This window comes from Rhodnius prolixus, unplaced genomic scaffold (genome assembly GCF_049639745.1).
Source record: "Rhodnius prolixus isolate KJV_2025 unplaced genomic scaffold, Rpr scaffold_2, whole genome shotgun sequence".
Taxonomy (NCBI): Eukaryota; Metazoa; Arthropoda; class Insecta; order Hemiptera; family Reduviidae; genus Rhodnius; species Rhodnius prolixus.
The window spans coordinates 49,815,347-49,840,220 of NW_027411592.1; the positions used below are offsets into that span (position 1 = coordinate 49,815,347).

At 29.5% G+C, this 24,874-nt stretch overlaps 2 protein-coding genes across 6 annotated transcripts in view; one reads left to right on the forward strand and one right to left on the reverse strand.

Moving 5' to 3' along the window:
* Awh (LIM/homeobox protein arrowhead) overlaps positions 1-9,635 on the forward strand; it is a 66,579-nt gene extending 56,944 nt beyond the window's left edge. The window contains exons 1-6 of one of the 2 annotated variants that reach the window (XM_074119772.1): positions 23-176; positions 247-292; positions 4,673-4,890; positions 7,586-7,831; positions 8,458-8,598; positions 8,792-9,635. In XM_074119772.1, the coding sequence (XP_073975873.1) occupies positions 137-176; positions 247-292; positions 4,673-4,890; positions 7,586-7,831; positions 8,458-8,598; positions 8,792-8,868 (768 nt within the window). In that variant the 5' untranslated portion in view covers positions 23-136 and the 3' untranslated portion in view covers positions 8,869-9,635. Of the gene's footprint in view, positions 1-22; positions 177-246; positions 293-4,672; positions 4,891-7,585; positions 7,832-8,457; positions 8,599-8,791 lie in introns of those variants that run through there. The other variant, XM_074119773.1, reaches the window with a different exon arrangement.
* Positions 9,636-11,222: 1,587 nt separating this feature from the next.
* On the reverse strand, positions 11,223-24,855 carry SMC5 (structural maintenance of chromosomes 5). 4 transcript variants are annotated; one of them, XM_074119769.1, is made up of 21 exons: positions 24,519-24,855; positions 24,261-24,402; positions 23,381-23,536; positions 22,617-22,746; positions 22,337-22,460; positions 21,288-21,405; positions 21,052-21,180; positions 20,158-20,350; positions 19,260-19,391; positions 18,296-18,447; positions 18,109-18,198; positions 17,898-18,025; positions 17,316-17,479; positions 17,078-17,207; positions 16,368-16,614; positions 15,889-16,065; positions 15,579-15,809; positions 15,107-15,334; positions 14,786-14,965; positions 13,944-14,039; positions 11,223-11,569 (listed from the first exon to the last, which is right to left on the reverse strand). In XM_074119769.1, exons 1-21 carry the CDS (start codon positions 24,602-24,604, stop codon positions 11,381-11,383), a joined length of 3,222 nt encoding a protein of 1,073 aa, XP_073975870.1. In that variant the 5' UTR covers positions 24,605-24,855; the 3' UTR covers positions 11,223-11,380. The 4 variants fall into 4 exon arrangements, with proteins under 4 accessions (XP_073975870.1, XP_073975869.1, XP_073975871.1 ...); XM_074119768.1 differs by having other exon boundaries at positions 22,617-22,741; positions 23,376-23,536; positions 24,519-24,851; XM_074119770.1 differs by having other exon boundaries at positions 22,617-22,741; positions 23,376-23,536; positions 24,261-24,349; positions 24,519-24,839.
* Positions 24,856-24,874: the final 19 nt, after the last annotated feature.

Here is a 24,874-nt window from a genome sequence, read left to right on the forward strand (position 1 = left end):
TCGATTCAAATTTAAATTACCAATCAGCTTATCTTATTTTGTAAATAAATGCTCTCTGCTTCGAGTGCATGTAGCTCGCAAAGTTCGAGTGAATTGAACAGAATGGTGCTTATTTCCTTTCTGCAGTACATCTAGAATGACATCATGCGCTAATTTTCCACATCTAGGAAATACCAGTAAGTGTTGCAAACTTAAAAAGTATCAGTTGCATGACTTATTTTTGTAATAGTCATTTGACTATTCCAGATGACTTCGTTAAGCTATCTACTAAGCTGGAAAATTGTCAGTTAAGGTATAAATATCTGAAGTCTCTTAAATCATTTTCTCCGAATAGTATACTCTTCTTGGCGACAGATCAGATTGATCTGTTCTACACTCTAAAGGTATCTTTATATTCTATAAACTAAGGTTTAGATTGGTTCTAGTGCTCCCTCTCTCTGACAAAGGTATCTTCAGTTTCTCCATTCTTTTGACATTAAACATTCTTGTTTAGAATGTGAATGAATTGATCTTCAAGTTCAATTATATGAGGCTCCTAACTATTAGTAATTAATTGAGTGTTTGAACGTACTTTCATTGGAAGTTAAACCATCCAACTAAATCACTAGCTCATACAAAAAATAAAAATGAAGAAATATACGGATAAAAAAATCTTTTTCTTAATTGCTTCGTTCATTGACGGTTAACTAATGTGTTGTGATTAAAATAAATTTAAAGAAAATAGAAATCAAATGAAATAATATAAGCAAAAGAAGTTAAAAAATAATTACTAAGAGATCGTGTGTTTTAAAAAAATTACCATTAGCCTAACTTCTTGGACACCATTAAAAATATCCACATTTCAATAACTGTAATAAACTTTTAAACTGCTTCAGAAGAAAACAAGTGAAAAAAAAAAAATATTTGAATTATGTAGGTCTTAATCGAGCATGACAAACAATGCAGACGACCTGTTAGTCAGGGTGGTAAAAATAAATAAACCTACAGAATTATATGTTCAGAGAAATAAAATATAAAAAAAAACAAAAACAAAAGAGACAAATTTGAATATTCAAAATAGTAGTCTTGTGGTAGTGAACCAGCCAAAAACTTACGACTGCGTAGTGGTGGACCGGATGAAACTTGTATGTCAATAAATCTAACTCCGGGGATAATCGTTAATTAATTTACCTATAATTAGTATTCCAAAGAGATCTCAGCGTGTGTGGCATCCAGTAGCATGTTCTTCGCCATACTAACTCCACTTCATCTTACTAAAAAAGATAAGAGAGCGCTGAGAATACCTGTGAGGACACAGCATCTAACTCGGTCCTTATAAATCAACACCTGCACCATCTTTCTCTCGCTCACCTATTTCTAAACTGCTTCAACTCCACAAACTCTAGTAAATTTTCACATTATTGTAGTTTCTATCCGCGTACATTCTCGAAACTTAAACGTTATGTGGCAATGAAAATAGATGAAGTTCTCGATAAATAATTTTAAAATTAATAAAAAGTAAGATACTTTCAGGAATAACTTACAAGTTAAGAAAGAGAGGATCTCAAACAACTCATAATAGATTCCTGACAAACATGAAATCTGATTGACTATTATTTCGTTATCTAAATTCTCATGATAAAATCTATTCGTACATATGACATACATTTCATATGACACAAGCCGTGGGCTCTTTCTTCTCAACTCCTAAACTGTTAAAATGAAGAATGTTTCATATAAAGCCATAATTACAAACAAAAAATCCAGAAAAGTTACAGATGAATTAGATGCGTCATACTCAACCATTAATTGCCATCTTCGAGCAAAGGACTTGGTTCCAAGAAGGTGAAAAGCATTCCTCGACAACTTTTTTTACGCAAAATATCACTGGAAAAGAATTATTTAAGCTAATTAAACCATTCAGCAATCACCAAGTCGTTCGGACCCTGTTGGTAGAGGCGGCACAACCAGCTAAGCTGTTCTTGATTAACCAATTGCATGATCAGCTTGTCGGTTATCAGTGAAATAACAGCCATTCTTGGATCCAGAAATTCAGGCTTTTTTTGAGGGGGTAGCTACCTCCATGAAATACAGAGATATGATGTAAACGAAGGAATTTTAAATTAATTTCAATTCTAGAAATATAATTTTTATTCATATTCTTTTTTCCCAAGCATAAACAAGGCAGTAAATCCAAGGCTGAGAAATATGGTGTATAAATTTTATTTTTCACAATAGAAGTAAGAAATTGCTGTTGGATGATGATGATGATGATGTTACAAGTGTGAGGCAGATATTTGCTGCAACTTCACTAGAGTGTAATCATGCGGGCACTAACTACCTTGTCTCCGTGAAATAGCCATACTAACACTAAAATGTGATTTAATCAAATATACTTTTCTTGTTGACAACCTTGTAACATATCATTATTTTTTGCTCACTTACAGATAATTACAAATCTGGCATGTATTAAGTGTATAAATTTTGCCTTTATGATATAAATAAACGAGTTAGAGTAAGTAAAAACGGACTAACTTGGAATTTATTTTGTTATTTGATGAAATTTTAATAACTTAAAAAATAAAAAGTAAATTTTGATGAGTCCTACGGGATCATTATCTCTTAATTTTTTTAGAAAATATGTACATATACAGGGTGACCAAAGTTATATGCTCCACCCACTTTTTTTTTAACGGCGGGAAATTTCGAAAAAATAAAAAACACGTGTTTAATCATTTTTAGTCTAGTTTATTTTCAGTGATTGACCCATTTTTTTAAACCCCTGCATCTCGAGATACAGCATCCAACTTTTGTTTTTCAAATGGAACGTTATATTTTTTGTTGCATATTTTTGTAGTATTTGAGCTCCGAAAAACAACAAAAAAATTTTTTTTGAAATCGGTTAGGTTTTTCAAAAGTTATGGTAATTTTAAATATGAAAAACAAATTTCAGTTTACTGTCAAAATTACGTTATTTTTTTTAAAGAATCTATTCAAACTGGGCACAACCAACGGATAGGCAAGCCAAAACTCTGGACTCCCCACGCTTTGCTTGTAGCAGCACTTATGATGGCAGTCAAGATCTAGGCAGGCTAGAGTAATTCGACGTTAAACAGGTTTCAATCATTGGCTCTGCATTTTAACTTATTAGTAATTAAAATTTGCTTCTATGAAGAAGTTTTTTGGTTCAAATTAGCTTCTTCCTTCTATGAGATTTAGAGGGTAGTAATTCTTACAGCATTACAGAAAGTTACTCTTCTGGATGTAGATTTTACTGAATAACTAGCTTAATTTAAACCCAAATTAAAATGAATTGTTCGAAACTTTAATATCACATTTAACATTTTTATATTGAAGTGTTTGAATTGTGTATTTCATTTATATAATTTATAAACAGAAATTATAAAATAGCAAAGATAGATTATGTTTCAACAACACTTTCCACCTTATTATTTGTGAAATTCATTAATGCAGATGAAATTAGAGTATTGTTAGGGTTTGTAACTTTACCATTTGTTGGCTGTTTTATAAATTTCAGTTTTTGGTTTCTGTAATTGTCAAAAATGATAAATTATTTTTATTTATTTCATTTTTCCTTGATAGTTTTATGCTGTTTATAAACATTTAACATGCATTTGAAGAATCAAAATGCATTCGATAGCTGGGAATATGGATAAAGAAAAGTTAAGTAAATAGTTAATCTTGTGTAGTTGGTGTTGAGCGCCTGCGGCGAGTTCTTAATAAGGAGCGAACTTTACGATTAGTGGATGCGGGTACCTCGTGTGTAACAACGTGATTTTATTTAAACATCTTTTTACAAATTTTATTAAAGTTGTTTCTCTGTTACAAGTACTTTATTGCTAAATACAATCACTATCTAATTACAATTATTTATTAAAAAAGAATGAAAAAATAAAATAAATTTAAAGTCAATTGAAAAGATAATTCAGACAGAAAAGTAATCGAGATCAAAAATTGTTCCAAGAATGTATATAACTCTTTTTCAATCAATAGAAATTCAATTTTCTTTAGACAATTTACTTGATTTAAATTCTTAACTTCCCTATCAAATTTTAAATAAGAATAGTAGGGTTAATCGAAGATAAAGGACGAAAACCATAGAACCTACATCACCTCTACCAGACCGTAGATTAGATATACCCTCCTTTAGGTTCTCAATGTGAGAGGCACCAGTAGGGCAGACTTCAACTCAACATATTCCTCCAAAAAAATTAGTACAATGTTCTTAAATTCTTTCTTGTGGTTACTCTACAATCATTATTTGGAAATGAAAATATTTCTTTATCAAACAATTATTACCTACCACCTTTTTTCTCAATTACTTCCACGATGGATGATTTGCGAAGTTTTGAATTTTGATTCAACGGTAAGAACTGATTTTTTTTCCCCAAACAATTAAAACTGTGGGCGAGTGGAAGTAAAGAATACTTAAAGTTTAATTAAAAGTTGGAAAATAGTTAATGAAAGGTTAATGAAATGGATTTAAAAAGAAAAGATTGATTTGAGAAACAAAGTGAATCCGTAAAGCTTACGGTGTTTGCTTCATTTAGTTGCCACGAGTTTTAGAATAGCTTAGTTCCCTTTTGAACTTTTTCTTTACATCTTTCTAACATATATGTTCCAATCAACAAATAAAATAAAATTATATTTATTTAATTTACTTATGTTTCAGAAGTTTTGGTGCAAAGTGTAGTAAATGTTCTCGTGGAATTTCGGCAAGAGATTGGGTACGCAAAGCAAGGGATCACGTTTACCATCTAGCTTGTTTCGCGTGTGAAGCTTGTAAAAGGCAATTAAGCACCGGAGAAGAATTTGCTCTACATGAAGACCGTGTACTATGTAAGGCTCATTATATGGAAACTGTGGATGGTGCTACTACATCATCAGATGGTGGGTATACTGAAACTAAATGAACATGATACTAAAAGTACAGTTATTTTTATTTTATTTTTTTAATTTTTTTTTTTGAGAAATGGAAGGAACGCTGGCAGGTTTTACTCCTTGTTCCCCTTCAATCCCTAACCTCCAAAGGGAGGAATCTATCCAACTAGTGAACTGTAGGATTATAATTGCAAGATTTTTAAATGTAATGTCGATATTTTTGAGACAAAGGAAGCAAAAACCATGAGAAAAAGTAGAAGTTGTCTCCTAATTACACAAGAATGCTTCTGTTTCTGTATTTGATAATTAATATTTTGGTCAATGCTATATTGTACATGTTGGGTCAATCTATTTTGAAAAACAAGAAGTAAAAACCATTGGGAAAAGTGGAAATAGTCTTTTAATTTCTTTGGAATTCTGCTTTTTCCATATTTGACAGTTAATATTTTGGTCAATGCTGCATATACATGTTGGGTCGAACTATTTTAAAAAACAAGAAGTAAAAACGTAGGAAAAATTCAATGTGTTCACCTAATTACCTTGGAATGCTGCTGTTTCTGTATTGGATAGTTAATAATATGGCCAATGATAGTTGGTACAGTTAGGGTCTATATGTATTTTGAGAGACTTCCACTTTTTCCAATGATTTTTACTTCTTGTTTTTTAAAATAGTTCGACCCAACATGAATATGCAGCATTGACCAAAATATTAACTGTCAAATACAAAAACAGCAACATTCTTGTGTAATTAGGAGACCTTTTTAGATGGTTTTTTACTTCTAATTTTACAAAATTAATCGCCCCAAAATGTACGAAGTAGCATTGGTCTTATTATTGATTATCAAATACAGAAACAGAAGCATTACAATGAAATTCGGATATAACTTCCATCTTTTACATTGGTTTTAACTTCTTTTTCTCAAAATAGATCGACCCAACATGTACAATCTAGCTTTGTCCTAAATATTAACTATTAAATACAGAAACAATATGAAATACAGAAATCTTAGGAGATAATTTCTACTTTTTCCATCGATTGTTACTTTTAAAAATTGATCGACCCAATATGTACTATCTACCATTGACTTTATTATTAGCTATCTAATAAAGAAACAGCAGTATTACGATAAAATAAGAGATATTTCCACATTTTCCAAACGTTTTTACTTCTTACTTCTCAAAACAGATCGAACCTACATGAACAACAAAGCATTGGCCTTAATATTATCTGTCAAATACAAAAGCAGCAGCATTCCAAGGAGAAAACTTCCACATTTTCCAATGGTTTTTACTTCTTACATTTCAAAATAGATCAACCCTTTGGGTTACAGCTATCATTGGCTTAAATATTACCTATTAAATACAGAAACAGCAGTATTCCAGCAAAAGTAGGGAGACTATTTCCACTTTTTCCAGTAGTTTTTAATTCTTACCTTTAAAAACAGATCGAACCTACATGTATATTCTTACATCGGCCTTAATACTAACTATCAAATACGAAGCAGTGGTAATCTAGTGAAATTAGAGTACGATTTCTACATTTTCCAATGGTTTTTACTTACAACTTTTCAAAATAGATCGATCCTAACTGTACAAACTAGCATTCGCCTTTTTATTAACTGTCAACTTCAGAAACATTCACTTCCCAGTGAATTTAGGAGAAATGTACCACTTTTTCCAATGGTTTTTACTTCTTAGATTTCAAAATAGACCCTTGGGTTAAACATAGTATTGGCTTAATTGTTAATTACCAAGTACAGAAATAGAAATATTCTAGTGAATTGAGGAGACTATTCCTTCTCTATACAGCGTTCTAACGAACCTAAAGGCGGTTAATGTAGGAGACACAGCTGTTCAGTCCGTAGGTCGAAAGCTCGGCAATATAATTAAAAAAAAAGTTGGCATTATTCTTTCTCCCTTCTGAATTAATGAATCAGTCACCAAAAACAATTAACAGAAATTTAATAACCTGTCTGAACTTTAACTGATTTCTTAGAATATAAAATTTATCTTACGAGTTTTTTTTTTTTAAAGTTTTCACTCAATCGAAAAATTTTGTTTGGGAATACAAATGGAATAATTAGGATCATCTATAAACACTTTAAAAAAGCCATTACTTGAGTATACCAGCCTTTCAAACTATGGGGGAGTCTGCTGATAATCGCAGACATTCTAAAAGGGAGATGCGATTATCTAAATTAGCTTTAATTTTATTACAACAACTACATGTCCATTTAAAATGAATTTCCTGTCTGTATACTTAAATGTTTTCTAGTTTCCATCAATCTGAGCCCATTCCTTCAAGTAATTACTGCACCAACAATAACGTCAGTCCTTTTATAAAGCTGCCATTTTAAGTAGAAAATTACTCAATACTCCCCATCAACTTAACATTTTATTCTTAAACTTTTTCAAATACCCATTTTTAGTACGGGAACATGAGTAATCGTATTAATCACACTTTCTTATTTCCACCTTTTGTGGTTAACCACCGAGTAGTACAATCTACACATAATCTATTACTAGTACTTCGTTTTTTTATTTGCAACAGATTTATTAATTTATACGAATAAGGTTTAATAAAATTATTCAAATAAATCCAAGTATTTTGTGATTTGACTTTATTGATAAAGTAAAATGTAAGGCTTTTAAAATCACTATAATTTTCTCTTATTTTCAACAATGATTTCTTTATTTGATTTAGAGGGAGGAGATTCTGAATCATACCATAACAAAAGCAAAGCCAAACGAGTGCGCACCACTTTTACCGAGGAACAATTACAAGTTCTGCAAGCAAATTTTCAATTGGATTCCAATCCTGATGGTCAAGATTTAGAAAGGATAGCACAGATAACCGGTCTTTCGAAAAGGGTTACACAAGTTTGGTTTCAAAACTCGAGAGCAAGACAGAAAAAACATCTACACACTGGAAAAATGAAAAATTCTCAATGTAAGTTTTTACTTTTGCAAATTAATTTTAGTTGTTGAATGGTTAATACTCTCTCTAATCCAGACATCATTTGTTTTCTATATTATCTTGCTACGATATCATTTTGCTTCAATACAAATTGCATAATTATAATATATAATATGAAACAAGTCGTTGAAGAGAGGCGCAACGCTAGCTGGGCGGTTAGAGACTGCAAAGCTATGAATTAACTTTTTTCCTCTTTTTTAAATATTACTCAAATAGCAGTAAAATGTAGAATAAATCCACAATTGATAACTACTGGAGAAAAAAAAACATTACTTACAGTATTAGGGTATTGGGTTCGATTCCCGGTCTAGACTTTGGATTTTATCAAATGAATTTGAGAATTTAACAGTAGTGTGTTTGCTAGTCGCCTCCATTTTTCATATTCTAGGATATTTCAGTTGTGAAATTGGAACATTTGTATCATTTTTTTTCTAGTTTATAAAATGCAGAATGTGCTGCTGTCAAATTACATTTTTAGCAAATTTCATGTAACGTTTTTTACATTTAATCGGGAATATTTTTGTAGATATAGACATTATTTGTTTTCCCTTTCTTCTTCCTATATTTCATTGCCTTTAAACAACTTCTCTTCTTTGCAGGTCATCAAAATAATGGACAAGGTCCTTTAGGTAGAGAATTAGGCGAAACTAGTCCTTTTGGAAGGCATATAAACTTGCAGTTGACATACTCTTTTCAACATCATTCTAAAACTTCGCCAGCTTATCAGTCTCAACATACTTGTAAGTCTTTAAAATTATTATATTCATTTAAATTTTGTGTTCAGCAAAGTTATGTTTTATTTTCATAATTGCAATGCACACATCCCACATCTTACAAAATATTTATCTCTATTTAACCATTTCTCTTGTCTGGTCCAATCAAGATTCTACCCATAGTTCGTATTTAATAATAATGTAACCTAAAAATTTACAGTGTCTGAACCATCATCATTGGATGAACTTTCTCAAGAATCAATTTTAATGTGTTCAATGCGAGGTGAAGGTGTATGAGGACAAGATGGGGATGATATTGAGTCATCCCATCATTAACCCAAGCGTACTTAACAAACCAACAAACTAGTTTTTCATTCTAGCCTTCAAGCTCTCAAAAAAAAAACAATAAAATTTGCAATAATCAAGATATATTTATCAATGCTTAAGAAAGAAAGTATAGCTAGAAATAAATTAATCTCACCAAGTGTACACTAAAAATATACACCTTTTGCTGAACCTTCAGTAAGCTGTTTGATAGATTAGTAAGTTATCTTTCTTACCAATAATAAGTTTAATATTGAAATAAAAGAAATTGTAAATATTATACATATAATTTTTCTCTTTTTGAATGTAATATATTGTAATTTTATGTTTAAAAAAAATGTGAGGTGTTTCATTTGATTTCGGCTAATCAAATAAAATATTGTAAAGTTTTCATTTGATTTCAGTTAATCAAAGACATTAGTCTGTCTATACTTTATTTTATTATTTTCATTACTCATTAGAGGTGCTTACTCTGTGATGTTACTCTGACTTTTAGGAATTGTAGAATAATAATTTATATAAATTATGTAGGCACTCTTATCAATCAGTGATAAATAAAGTTTAATATAAAGTAAAGGAAAATAATAATTTACTGCAATGTTAATGTACATAATAATAGATATTTATATACAAATTGTAAATATATTTGTAAATTATCTTAATGTCATTGTACTCTCTTCTATAGCAAACAAACTAATTTGTGTATATGTGCAATATACTGTTATGTTGTTTTAAATTAATTTAAACCTTAAAAAATATAAAACCTTATAATTGATTCCTAATTCTAAAAAAATAACTTATCTCCCTCTTTTTTAAATTTTACTCAAATTACTAGAGCGGTAAAATGTAGAATAAATCTACAATTGATCAACTACTAGAACAAAAAAAAAAAGAGACTGAACAGAAGTGTAGATTTTGGTAGTAAGGGAGTCGAAGACGGAAAATTTGAAACCATGGGCTCTAAACACTTTTCTTTTAACAAGATATTTCCCATTAAGTTATGTGCTGAAACATCATTAAACTTAAAATTCTTAGCCTGTTTATTCTTAGCTTTTTTAATGAGCAAACATTATCTGTTTTCCAATTGTCAAAGGCTACTTTCTTTGCATTCAATTAAAATAAGCGAAAATCATTGGTTTTATATTCCATATGGATATTACTTCTTCCTTATCTTGGATTGTACCATCGTAATCTACTGATTTTTATCATTATTAACTTCTAATGGACTTGCATTCGTTTAATACAAGGGGTATACTTATCTGCTCTATTACTTGATACTTGAATTAATTTAAAAACAATATATTACAAATTATAATTAAAACTTGTAATACATTATTTCAAATATGTAATAGGAAAAAAACTTTCAAAGGAAAAAGTATACCTTCAAAAAATTAAGGGTGACCTTTCTCTTTTTAAACTTTCGTAGTTCAAACGCTTTTTGTACTCAAATTTTTTTAAATACATATATTATTTTTTACTTAGACCACAGATATTGTAAAAAAATAAATGGCATGAAACGTCATTTAGAGGAAAGACTAACCATCAACACCATTCTCCTAAAATTGCCCTAAATTTTGATGTGTATTCATCAATAATGCTGATTGATATTCATTAAAATTTCTTGACCATCAACTCCCTGGGCAAACTGGTAGCGATTTAGGTAATAAATGCGATATGAGGATAGATTGTACCTATGTATGCAGATTATATAGTACAGGTTAGCCCAAACATTAAACAACTTAAAAATATAATAATAATTATACATTATTCGAATTCAAGGATAAACTAAAGCAAGCCAGAAATCATTATATTTAGGAACAGAAGTAAATTGGCCCTCGTTAAGAAATGGTTGATGGGTAGGTGTCTTGCTCTAAGGCAGTAACTTTTAGTATAAATGTTTGGGTATTGGAATTATTCCATTGGCAACTAATTGGCGACATTTCGAAGAAAAGTTATCTAAATAATCGTAATTGTTGGAAAAGAATTCGTTGGAAGAAATGAAATTCCGTTATCGACACTTTGAAGATGCGCTAATACTAAATGTTTTATTATCCACTTATGTCTTGTTTCTTTAGTCAGGACTGATATCTATTAATTTATTTACATTAAAAATTCGAGTGATAAATAAAAGATTGTATTGGTAATGTCCGATTTGATTGTTGTGACAAGTAATTAGTAAGAGAGCGTGAAAAGTTGATAGAATTTATGAATAAATTAGAGCGTCCAAATCACTTTTTTTTTTACTAAATTTCAGAATTCGTTAAGCTACTATCAAAATTTGACAGAACAACTTTGTATTTTCATAGGAAAAAGAAATAGAAACGAAATTAAACGTACAAAACTTTATAGTCTTACATAAATTAAAAATACAAAATTTAACTCATATTAATTACGAACATGTATCTATAAAACTCTTTAGAATCACAGACTTTTTTTCTGTTTCTAATATGATAGATTAAAGTTAAAATTATTACTTAGTTCTTTGCTATTTAATTCCAAGGTAATCAAAATATTTCTGTTTTGACCATTTTAATTCACTAGAATTTACTTTTCTAATCTTGGCAGGTTTTTTAGAACTGTATTCTAAATTTATACAGTCATCTTTTTTCTGAAATTCTCCACTGTAAATCACATGCACTGTCGTATCTGCTGACATCTTAATTCCTTCCACCAACTAAAACAAACGCATAAAAGCAGTAAACAAATCAAACGTGCGTAGAAAATTACAGAATTAGTTAATTATGATAAAAGGTTAGTTGCTATTTAAAAATAAGATTCAAATTATAATATTTACAAAGCGGTTGTACTCGAAAGTGCAAAGGACCGTTACGTACTTAACATTTTTTTTTAAATATAATTTGAAAATAAAAAGGACTGAAATAACAAATTTTTAATTTGTATTTATTAGTTCTGCCATTAGAAATAAATGACCATTCTTTAAAGTCAATTTAAGTTTTAAAGAAATAAATAATAATAGGAATGATAAGTTGCTTGAAAAATATTTAATTAAACGTTTGGTAGAAGAAACAAAAACTGTTTAAAAACCTTGTGGTCTCTTTTAGCCAAAAAAGGGCTACAAATAACTAAACAAAGTCGCTGATTCACAATTAAAAGTAATGTAAGTAAAGTATCAAAAGTACAACTTCATTCTCTATTTATTACGTGAATAATGGTCAAGTTATATGTTCGCAGAAAGAATAATTTATTTCTTCTTAATATCAAAATATAATACCACCTTTTCTAAAATATGCCTTTACTAAAGTCGTGTGAGTGTGCCCATTAGATTTTTTCTAAAATAGTTCCATTAGAATGTATTGTGTAATTTAAGGTTAGTTTTTTAAGGTTTGCTAAAAATGTTAGTTTATAAGAAAACCCACTTAAGTATGTAGCAATAACAAAAAGTCGTGTGAGTGGGTAAGTCATATAAACATTAAATCGGAACTAAAGTTGTTACTATGTAGATATTTTCAACTGAACCGAAAAATGCCGACAAAAACCGATCGCATTCGGCATGTTAGAAATAAAAATAAAAGAAAGTCGTGTGAGTGTGCATATTAGATATTAAATTGGAAATAATCATGGTCAATGGAGCCGAAAGATGCCGACAAAAACCGATCGCATTCGGCTTGTTAAAGAGAAGAGAGAGAAATGAGATAATAAAAATCACGGCTAAGGCAGGTTGGGTTAGAGATCCAGTGATTCCTGGAAATCTGTTCTTTTTCTTATTAATTTTCCAACTTCTAACCCATCGGTCCTTAATAGCCTAGGTTTGGACTGACTTTACCTCTCTGTAGTGAGTTTATCCTCTATATCTCAGGAACGGATGATCGTACAGAGTTCAAATTTGATATTTCATTCAGGTGCCACCAGCGGAAGCTGCCATAAATTTTTGGTCAAAATAGCTCCACCGGAAGTACCACTTTACTGAATAGATTTTTCAGTTTTTTAACCTTTTCTTAGAAAACCGCTTCTTGGATTTTCTTTAAACTTAGTATAATTATAGCTCTCAAATAGTTCTACAACTTTTATAGGAAACATTTTTCTGTAATACTTCGATTAAGGGCACTTTTGGGGGAGGGGGTGGTTAGGCAGTCCTGTAGAATACCAGTTCGCTGCGATATATGTACTTCTCCGATATATGGTAGGCTACTCTTTAATTAAAGAAATATTTTTTATATGAAAATGGTCAGTATAAGGGTCTGTGACATTTAATAAATTCTAAACAAAAGTAATGAGAACTTAATGCATTAAAATTACTTAAATATTATAAAATGTCAATTAAACATATGTTTTTTCGAACGTTTCTAAATGGCTAAACTATTAATGAAATGTTAGGTACTTGCTACTTTGTGTACCTTTTGTCGTTTAATCAACCCTTAGACTTAACTTTTTGAACTGTTAGTTATCGTTAAGGAGATTTTTGTACCTTTTGAACAGTCCTATTTATATATCTATCTATAGTCTTATTTACGAACAATATTTACCCATCTCTGAATATGATTTCCCTGCTTATAGTTTGCCTTTATATCGGGCAATATAATGAAACACTTCTAACGACCCGTCTTTTTTTTAACCTGCGTTTAGAGGAGATCCCATACATGCGGTAAACTACCCATCTAAAGTATCAAGTACTGTGTAGTGTTACCCAAGAGACGCATCTAGATAATTAATATCGAACCGAATGTCACTTTATTAATCTAAATCAGTTCACGCATCAATAATTTGAAACGATTACGATACTTTTTTTAGTGGATGTAAGAGCAGGATGGTACTACAATGTAATGTAGGGAATTTATGTATTCTAACTCCTCTCTCACTGGAAGAACAGCATCAAGACCCACCAAACGCACATCTATTATTATTAGGAATATTTACTTAAACTTTTATCCACCAATTTGTGTTTATTTTCCTAAACTGAACTTTCTTTTCTTTATGTTTATAATTAAGATTTGATTCTTAAATAAAAGACCCACTTCATTGTTTTGTATAAGAAATTTCTTAAAACAATAAAAAAAAAAAAATAGTACAGATTATAAAATAAAACATACCTTAGGGGTAATTACAAAATACTGAGCTGTTGGATTGTTTGATATTTCACACATCATCAAGAAATAAACGCTTACTTCGTTATACTCATCCATTCCCTTTAAAAAAGAAAAAAAATTAGGCTTTTAAATAAAATAAATTATTTTTAGATTAGTTATACAACTAATTGTTAACCTTAACTAGCTAAAAGGGCCCATTGTCCTTAAATTTTGGAACTGGACCAAATTAAACTATTTTTTGTTCTAAATGAATTTTTTTTTTTTTAAATTGTTTATTTGCTTTCTTTATTTAAGTAATGGATAACTTGCAAATAAAATCTAATGAGATCAAAAATACCACATGGACAGAGGCCAAGGTACCCTGAAATGTTGAAACATTTTTAAATACATAAAAATTACTTTTAAATCTTGTATTCCACATAATAGTTGGAATACTCTCTCCAGCTCCGCCTAAAACAGTCAGTATTTACAGTATAATGTAATTTTAATATTTGATTCAAAATTTTGTTTGTGGAGCAGTTTTTGGTGGTCATCTTAGTTGCGGTGGGTTACACACTTCTGCGTAATTTACTATTATCAACGATATAATTGTTGGCAAAAATTAAATACGACTCTCAAATGTTCGGAATTTAAAAAAAAAAAATGTCAATTAGGACCATGAAATTAGTACTAAGAGAAAATCGTAAGTTTTCTAAAGTAGAATTTTCTAGATTTGATGTTTTTATAAAACACAAAAAAAAATCTTACATTAACCCAAAAACGTCAATAAGTTTGATGAAAAGTCTTTTCAAAACTTTATTCAAGAAAAAAGATACAAATAAAAAATGACTTTTTTCATTACTTACCTGATTGATTTCATCCACCCATCTAAAAGGAACATTTATCACACTCTGCAATGATAACAAGAACACCGCAATTGACAATGCCTTTTCCCCTCCACTCTGGGTAAAAGGGTTCAATATTAACATGTCCGCATCATTTCGGAATTTCACTTTTATATTAATTCCATAGTTTTCATAATCCTCCTGCAATGTAAATACTTAATCTCGTTTTTTATTTTTTTAAGCTATGTCAAAAAAGTAGGAAAAATGAACTTTATAATCTAACGAATCATTCTTCAGGAAAGGCTATTATTGTAGATATTTTTTGTTTTTTTAAACACAAACCTTATTTTCTCCTTGGTCTAATTCGACACCACCAGCACATCCAAGGAAAGAGAAACTATGACTAAATTTATCATTTATAATTGTTACAAGTTCTTTAATTTTAGGCAGCCATTTACTTTTTAGATCTAAGCATTCTTGTTCAGAAACTGTCAGATTCGTTTTGACATTTTCTAAATTCTTTGATAACTGTTCCAGAAGATACTTTTTTTTATTATAATCCAAGAGTACCTAAACAAAAATAATTTATGTATAAAATATAAAATAATGTAGCAATATTTATGGAGTATAATTCTATTGAAAATAGTCAAAATCAAAAGATACCTACTTTTGATTTAATTATTTAAATAATAATTTTTTACTAGTAATTTAAGGGTACAATATAAACAGAAATAATAAATAATTCAGTAACTCATTTATAATGAAAGAGATTGGAGCCCAGTATAACTAAGTAATGATCACTCAAATATCTTACTTTATTGTTAAAATTGTTTTGCAGGCATCTGATCATTGCTTCACTTTCGCCAAGATAGTCCCTTAATTCTTGTAATTTCTTAGGAAGTTTTCTGAATGAATTTTGATACTTTTCTGTAAATTGGGGATTATCTGGATCTAGACCTTCCGTCAGTTCTTTCGCTTTATCATAGAAAACCTTAGTCTCTGTTTTAGCTTTAACTAATTCAGATTTGATTTTCTCAATTTTTTCCTAAAACAATTTCATCTTACTTCATTATGCGTACAAACGCATTATTATTTAGTTAAAGTATAAAAGAAAATATATTTACTTTCAATTTTAAACTTCGCGCCTCTTGGATTTTCAATTCTTTTTCATCATTTTTAATTTTTGCGGTGAGATTATCAAGTTCCAATTGCATTAAATTCGCCATGTTTTGTGATTTATGGTACTCCTTCAAAGCAGTATAATAATCTGTATTTATTTCGATGAATTTTCTAATCCAATCCTTTTAAAAAGACGGAAAAAAAATTATAAGTTTGTCTATTAAACTGACGATTGTCAAAATACATCTTAATTAAAAAAAAACAGTTATTATTATTATTAAACAATAGCATGTATAGATAAGCTGAAATGAATAATGGCTTCTTAAAGCGGCAATACTACAGAATGTGACGATTGAATTTTTCCAAATCCTTGAAACAACTCAACATTTTCTTACGAAAGTTTTATTGAGCTTTGCAAACCACATTTCACTTGTAATTCACACAATTAAAAACAAGGAATATTTCTATATTTTTAAAAACATACTAATATTTTCTCTTTTGTAGCCATTTCTTCAGCATCTCTATTAAACGTATGTTGCTGAAGTTGTTCCAATTGTTCTCGTTTCATTCTCAATCGGACACTGGCGCCTCTATTAAATTCTAGATCTCTACAAAGTTGTGCCTTAGTGTTTCTAGAACGATTCAACTCAATTTCCACAGACTTTTTCATCTCCGTAATTTTTGATTCGTTCTGTTGACCTTCTATTTGATCTCGAATATGATTTTCCTTCCTAAAGAAAAACAAATTTAACCAAAATATTAAACAAAAAAAAAAAAAAAAAAAACAGCGAAATAACAAAACAACAACAAAAAGTAATTGTAAATAATAAAACTCGGATTAACAATTCCCTGCTCTTCTTTGTTATAATTTTTAACATTTACTATAATTGAATGCCTTTTAGTTTAAAACATTACGATGCACTGTAATATCAATTTACTTCTTACGAAAGCAGAGCACTTTCAAAACCTTCCAAATGTGCTTAAACTCGATTTCAAATAAAAATAAAACTATAATATTTTGTAATAATTTTTGTTCTAAAAACTAAAATATGGATGATAAATAAGAGAAGTCGTGAAAAAAACTGGAATAAACCAGGATGATCGTTTTTATCAAAATCTCAACATGTTTCCTTTTATTTGTAAGAAAACTCAAATCCATGTAACAATTTTTATACCTTCAAAAAATGTACTTACTGTTGATTAAGTGTTTTTATAAGATCGTGATCAATAGAATACTCAAGAAACCTTGGCTCATCGAGTTCCATTATTGTTTGCAATCTTTCTCCTGAATAGGCAGATGTTCTACTTTGGACGAGTTTATTCTCTAAACGAAAAAAATTACATTCCACATTATTACATTACACAATAATAAATCTGAATTGTATATCTAAAAATAATTGCACTATTAAAAACGTGATCAGGTTATACTAACTAGAAAAAAATAACTTAATATTTCTAGGTATTTCATCTTTATAATTTAACACAGCCTCGGAACCAACTGGTATTTTATGGAACCCTAACTGAGAACAAAGGTAATTGAGAACTGCAGGTGGTCCTTCGACTAAATCAATTAAGTAGTTGTGGAATCCGTACTTTCTGTAATAATACATAAAAAAGAGAATTTTTAGGCATAAAAATTAGAATGACATGATCAGGTGTATAATTGTGATAAATAATCATATCCTACAAAGAAAGAATCCCATAATTTAAAGATATCCTGCTGAAAGACAAGGACTTATGTAGCAATTGATTTGCCTAAGAAAAATCTAAAAATCCATGAAGGTACTATATATAGCAAAGCCCTCTGGATATTAAGAAGGCATTTGAATAATATCTAACAGCTCGCCGAAAGATAAAAAACCTATATTGATTACGATGGGCTACATTTTGTATATTAGAATTGAGTTTGAAGAAACTCTCTCTTCATTTTTAACCTTTTTCCATATTAGAACTACTTAGCAATTCATATCCTTAACGAGTTTATGTGAAATTAGAAAGTGAAATTTTTGCATACTTAATGGCGCTTAATGGCACTGGAGGTGGGTATATTTCTCTCAAATCCTTTTCTGCTGCAGCTGAATTTAAAACATTTATTTTCATCTTTTCTCTATCCCTCAGTACAGTTAATAATTTAGTGGTGTCCTAAAAAGCGTGTAATATTATAAGCGTATCTACAACGCTTACGAGGAAATAGACAAAGAAATCAATGATTAGATATTACTCACTTGTGGACTCTCACATATAAAAGCAATAATATCTCTATATGGAATCACTTTTTCAACGTATTTAGCATGCTCTCGATTTTTCACATTGAGCTACAAAAAAAAAAAAAATCAAACAAACAAAAAAGAAAATACGTTTTTTCACCAAATTCACTTTACAAATTAAATTATTTTATCATTTTTTCCTTACCTCAATAAACATCGGCCCCAAAACATTGCCCGAAAATATTTCACGTTTTTGTGATATCCAATTATAAGCTTCCTTAGAATCTTTAAAATTATTTAATATATCTAACTTTTTGTCGTAAACACTTTCGGCCTGTTTTATTCTGTGTTCGGTAGCTGATTAAATAAAAGAAATTTTATTGATGATTTTTGGTGAATTTCGAGGTGCGATCTTAAATAAAAACAACTTTTTTGCTTTATACCAACGTTTCGGTAAATTTTACTACCTTCTTCAGGGTATTATAAAAAAAGTTTGTGAAGTTTAATGTAGAGCTACGAGTATATCATCCATAACTGTTGAACAGTTATGTATATCAACAGTTATGATGATATACTCGTAGCTCTACATTAAACTTCACAAACTTTTTTTATAATACCCTGAAGAAGGTAGTAAAATTTACCGAAACGTTGGTATAAAGCAAAAAAGTTGTTTTTATTTAAGACCGCACCTCGATATTCACCAAAAATCATCTATCAACAACGGTCGAAAAAACCAAAACCATCATAGAAATTTTATTATTTGTATTCAATTAAAAAAATAAAATAAATTCATAAATATATATCACTTTATTTTATCCATCATAGCATGCTTGTTTTCTACATTCTGAATATCGGATTTTCATCTACCTTCAGATACTGTACTTAATGTTCATGAAGAGAATTATTTACTTTCTAATCTTGATAGTCTTATCTTGCTCTGCCTGAAATGGCACTCTATCTCAATTAATATGAAACCTAAAATAAATTGAACTTTGAAACCCGCCAGATTGAAAGGAAACAAGAATGCTAAAAATGAAATGAAATAATTCAATTTATCTCAATTATTAAAGAACTAAAGCGAAATTAGAATTGAGCTTCAATTGATTATATATATGATTTATTCACTTTATGGGAAAAAACTAACAAATTAAAAATAATAGGTAAAGAACCTTTCATGTGCTGATTAATCTTAGTATTATAACTTCTAATTTGATCTTCTTGCAACCTCATTTTCGAAAACTGTTGCAGTAAACCTTCTGTTTTCTTTTCAACTTCTTTTATTTCTTGCAATAAAACATCCTCTGAAAATCGTTTGAAAATAGTAAGGACAAAAAATAAAGATTCACTGTGCTACACCTGTCAGCATTTTCTGTCACACTGTACAATAAATAAATTTCTGCAAAATAAATTTTACGACAAAAAAAGACAAATAAAAATATAGTACTTGGAGATTTCACTACTACAGAGAAAAGGGTGAGATTTTTGCCCTTTGGATAGCTGTACTCACCCAGAGAGAATAAAAGGCCATTTTCTATTTTTTTTTATGAACGCTTAAATCAGCATTAAGTGAAACCTGCACTCTACAAGTAACCCAGTTGATAAACAGAACTCTTTAGATAAAAAAAATCATCCAAGGTAGTGTCCCTATTGGTAGTTTTGCAAGTAAACTAAAATAAAATTCCTTAATCGGAAGTGCCATATTACTGAATGGACTGTTAGCTTGTTTCAGCTATTCTCGAAAATGGATCAAACAATTTTTCTCTAAACTACACACATATTTACATAGTAAACATACATGTATCTGTATCTAAATACTCATAATATATACACATATCTCTAAACCACAATCACATTCTATAACTTTTTTCGAAGTAATTTATGTAGAAAAATCAGTTTTATAGCAGTTCTAATTTGGGTGGGGGAAATCATTTCCCTAAGCACGATATCAGAATTTAAAAACTGAATAACGTTAAATATGTTTAAAAAATTCTGAATTTAAAAACTGTAGTAAGAGAAATACTGAGTGTTCACGTTAGATTTTGTAATTAACTTATACTGAAAACTGACCAGTTTTTTTAGGAATTGACGTTTCCATTACGGCTATTTCATCCTTAAGATGGTTAATTTCCATTTCCCTTTTCTCTTCAGCTTCAATCTTGGCCTTCAAATCTTCTTTTACAGAAAAGATACTGTTCTTTATCTTAAGAAAATGTTTTTTTAAATCATTCTGCTTCATTTCAGCTTGAGATGATACTTTATTCTATAAAAAAAAAAGTAACAGTAATGAATAAATTGTGTGGAAATTGAACGTTATTGGCAAAAATTTTGGAAAATGACCCAGGTGATGAAAATAAGGGTACTCAGAAAATACAGTAAGGAGGAAAGTCTAGCAGGACTGCTACCCATCGTAAAGCGAACAGTAGTCACATACCAATTATGATCTGAACTAGACAAGGCTTAGGTTTTTGTTAAAATGGCCAGTGTTTACAAGAATGAATCTGTAAGTCTCGCAGATGCCGACGCGCCTTAAATTAAAAAAAAAAAAAAAAAAAAAAAAAAAAAAAAAAATCAAAGGCAATGTTCCAATTTCATTCTCCCAAACTATTTGTACAAGACTTGCTACAACCTGCGAATTCGAGAAATCGGACAAGGCTTAATATTATTTTAATTAATAACTCTTAAATATTGAATTCTTTCAATAAAAATTATATAAATATATAAGTACAGGTAAACGTTCAATTTAAGGTAATTTTTCAAGGTATCTAGCGCTTAATGGAACGCACCCTATGTGCTTAACCAATAATTACCAACCAGTAGGTAATTATTATTTTTCACATTCTACTATTTACTGGTTAATAAAAAATAAAACCCACTTTTGTTCTTACCGTAATATTAAAATTACTTTATCTGGTTTAGATTTATAACTTCCAAAAGTACAATTAGTCTTATATTTCAACTTACCTGAGACTTAATTTTACTATATAGTGCTAATTCTTTTTTACGACCCTCATTAATAACATCCAAAAATGGCTTCAGATGTTGCTTTGATTCTTCATATTGACTAAGAAACTTCTTTGATTCTGCATTTAACTGGAAATTTCAACTATATTAATGAATCTTGATAATTTTTATGATTTTGAAATGAATTTAAATGAACGAAAAGAAACATTAGATTGTGAACAAAAAGAAAAAACTACCTGGATGAAACTTGCTGATTTTTCTTCATAAGCCAACCATGCTTCTTTCTTTTTCATGATTTCTATTTTATCTAAAGCATCCTGCCTCTCACGAAAACTCTTCACGTCTACTTCCATCCTATATGAAAAATCAGAATTAAATAATAAAACTTTTTTTACGATTAAAAAAACATTTGAAAGTGTTAAAACCCATAATGTACTTAAACCTGAATGTTTCGCCGTCTTATTACACTGAAAAGTGTAATAATTTATTAGTACTTTACTACCAAACTATTTCCTATTAAAAGGATAGATTATGATTTTTTTTTTGTGAGAGAACATGTTCATCTGAAAATGACCCGTCATTTGAAACAAACCCATCTGATGTCTTGAATATTCTTAACATCCTACGTAATGGAAGTATTTTCTTGCATTTTTTGTTCGTAAAGTTCATACGATTTTTAACAAATATAATCCGAAATACTTTTTTTTCACATCTCACTTTAATTGATACCATTGTTATCAATAGGTAGCGCCATTGTAAAACGCTTGGATAAAGGATTATGATAAAATTGAACTTGTGAATTTCCTAGCAGTCTCAATCCGAGTATTCTGTTTGCCTTGTTCTATTTTATTATTTTATGTGCGACGCAAAACTCGTACCTGGTTGAAGTATACTATCCTTAGAATATATGCAAATAATGTGGAATCAGTCGTTTAAAATACTATTATTAAAGACGTTTAGAGTTCTCTACCCTCCATTCGACGCTTAAATTGCAATGAAATTTACTAGGATTCGCAATATAAAACTAATCTTTATACAAACATTAAAATTCAGTCCTACCATTTTTTTTTTAATAGTAGCGAGTTTTTAGTCAGTTAATTACAATTATGTTTTATACATTATTATGATGTTTTTTATAACGATGTAATAAATTTTTATGAATTAGGCCACGAAGAAAACAATAAATTTGTGAAAACGCTGGAATCATCAGACAAGAAATAGCTATTAATAAAAAAATGTAATTACTAAAGGCCATAATGAAGAAACACTAACTTAATACAATTACCTTTTCAGTATCTGTAACTCTTCCTCATATTTTTGAGTTTTTTCTTTTAACTCTATTTTAAGATCTTTCACACTATTACGAGTGGTACATAGTTTATCATAAATTTCCGCCATATCTCCATTACCTGTAAGCATTAATTATTATGTGTAAGTTATACCAGAGTCCAAGGTGATACAATATATATCCTTCTATAATCTATATATAAAGGAATATAAAATTGCCTTTGACTTATTTAAGTGATAATTGTGCAAACAAAGGTGAAAAAACTTGTTATACCAACCAACAGATTTTTGAGTGTGTTCTAATAATTGTTTTTTATTCATTTTAGTAAAATCTTGAACTCTATCTTGTGGCAAAATCATGCAGAGATTGTTAATTTGAATATTTAATTTATCAATCATTTCACTTACCTGCAATATGAGAAAAAAATTAAGTTAATCCACTAATCCACAAGTAGGGTTTTAAAATGGGATAATCATAATAGAAGTCATAGTAAAATAACTGAATGACACTTAATTCTTCTGCAAATCTTTTTAAATAAGTTTGGCCCCTTGATGTTCATTAAAAAGGTAATTATAAAACTGTTACTCAATACTAATATTAATTTTACATTTGCGCTGATGACCTAGCTATTAATAAGCCCCAAAAAATTATGCTTTTGTTAATATTACAATAGCAAGAAGATGACAGATGTAAAGTAAGATTCGAAATTGAACTTTTTTATTCTAGAATATATAATAATTTTCCAGCTTACTAATTTTGAATTGTTAAGGATAATTAGAAAAAAGAATCAATCAATCCATCCAAGTGTGAAACAATACAATCAGGGAAAATTTTAATTATTTAATTTTTAAAGACGAAAGGGATTTTACATTAATCTTACAGGGTAAGTGATGAAAAGTGTTCCAAACACATCTTGGGAAAAATCAGAATTTTCAACTTAATTCTTAAACAAATCTTAAGCTGATAGGATGAAGTAGAAGAAGTAAGTACCTGCCAGGAATTAATGGAAAAATATTTAAAGAGACACTCAATATACCTTACCTGTTTAAAACTTGCTGTTTTTCCATGTAATTTCCATGAGCATGAAGCAGCGGATGCACTAATTAATCTCGTAACGATGTAGTTCATTCCATCTGGATTGTATAATTCTATTTCAATTTTCGATTGGTCACATCCTCTTTTAATATAATCTGCAAGCTATTAGGTCATAATAAAATTGTACATCATTAAAATACCAGTAGAGGGCAATAGTTAGTTACACTTTTATCGGTAGCTAATGGATTGTGGAAGTACTTAAAGAAGTGAACTTTTCACTACATGAAATACGGATAGGACTTATTACTGAAACACATTTCAGTAAGCACATACACATAACATTACAGGATACCACCCTGATGGTACTGAACATGGAAGTAATACAAACTACAGCAGTACATCTGAAATGGCGTTGAACAAGTAAAAATCGTTGAGTTGAGGCCAAGTGCTTAACAATAAAAAAATTTTCTGTTGCTCTATTATTTGAACCAACTTACAAACCGACTCCTTCTCTAAAACTACTAAACACACTAGGCATACTTTTAAAGCTATACCGACATTTTTTACTTGGTCAACTGCACTCAACGATATTTCATCTGATGACTGTTCTTTAACTTAAATTCTACTTAGGCAGAGACAATCATCGAATACCTTCTAATTAATCGTTTACTCAGCACACGATTTAGGCATGAAAATAAACTTCATCTTTACCAACCCAACTGAACACTCGGACAACTCTGAGGAAACTTCAAACCAACTCTCACAAAATATATCATAACATGTAACACAAATAAGTATAAATTTGAACAAAGAAAAGTGTAAAGGCAAACATGAATTTGATGAATCGGTTTTTAAATACACTGAAATTTAATAAATGATTACTCACATTTGATGATCTTCCTATTATACTAGGTTTTCCTCCCAATCCAATAATAATGGCACATAAAAATGTTGATTTTCCAGTTCCATTAGGTCCTAAAATAAAGTTTAGTTTAGGTTGGGCATGAATTTCAACCTTATCGTACGTCCTGAAGCAAATAAAAACTGTATAAACGTAAAATTTATAGTATTATACTTTAGAACTGTTATAGTTTCATTATTTCATTAACATAGTAAAATATTGAACTTATAAAATAGAGATTACATGAAATTTCGTAATTTTATTCTCACTATCATTCCTTCGTGAAACGAAAGCTTATCAATTTGTACTTTCTTTGTTAGCCCCAACATTTTTGTATAAATTAAAGCTATAGGTACAAAATACTCTAGCTAAACATGCAAGAAAATGTTAAATACTATATACAATAGAACGAATTGAACAACTGTCAAGAGATGTTTCACACTTGGAGGGAAAAGAAAAAGGAATCGATTCTCTTAATCCTTTGTTACTTCAGTTCTCCAAATCAAAGCACCAATGTGACTATAACTAGACAATTATCAACTTAAATTTGAGTAACAATAATATATAATTTATCAAAAAAACTAGGCGAGGTTTTCTTA

What these genes read in the sequence shown, in the direction of transcription:
- SMC5 (XM_074119769.1), bottom strand. Translation starts at nt 24,604, where the DNA reads ATGTTGGGGCTAACAAAGAAAGTACAAATTGATAAGCTTTCGTTTCAC. An exon ending in TATTAAGTTATTTTTTTCTA is followed by an intron (nt 17,208 to 17,315) that starts GTTAGTATAACC and finishes TTTTTCGTTTAG; the next exon opens with AGAATAAACTCGTCCAAAGT. An exon ending in CGCGAAGTTTAAAATTGAAA is followed by an intron (nt 15,810 to 15,888) that starts GTAAATATATTT and finishes AAATTGTTTTAG; the next exon opens with GAAAAAATTGAGAAAATCAA.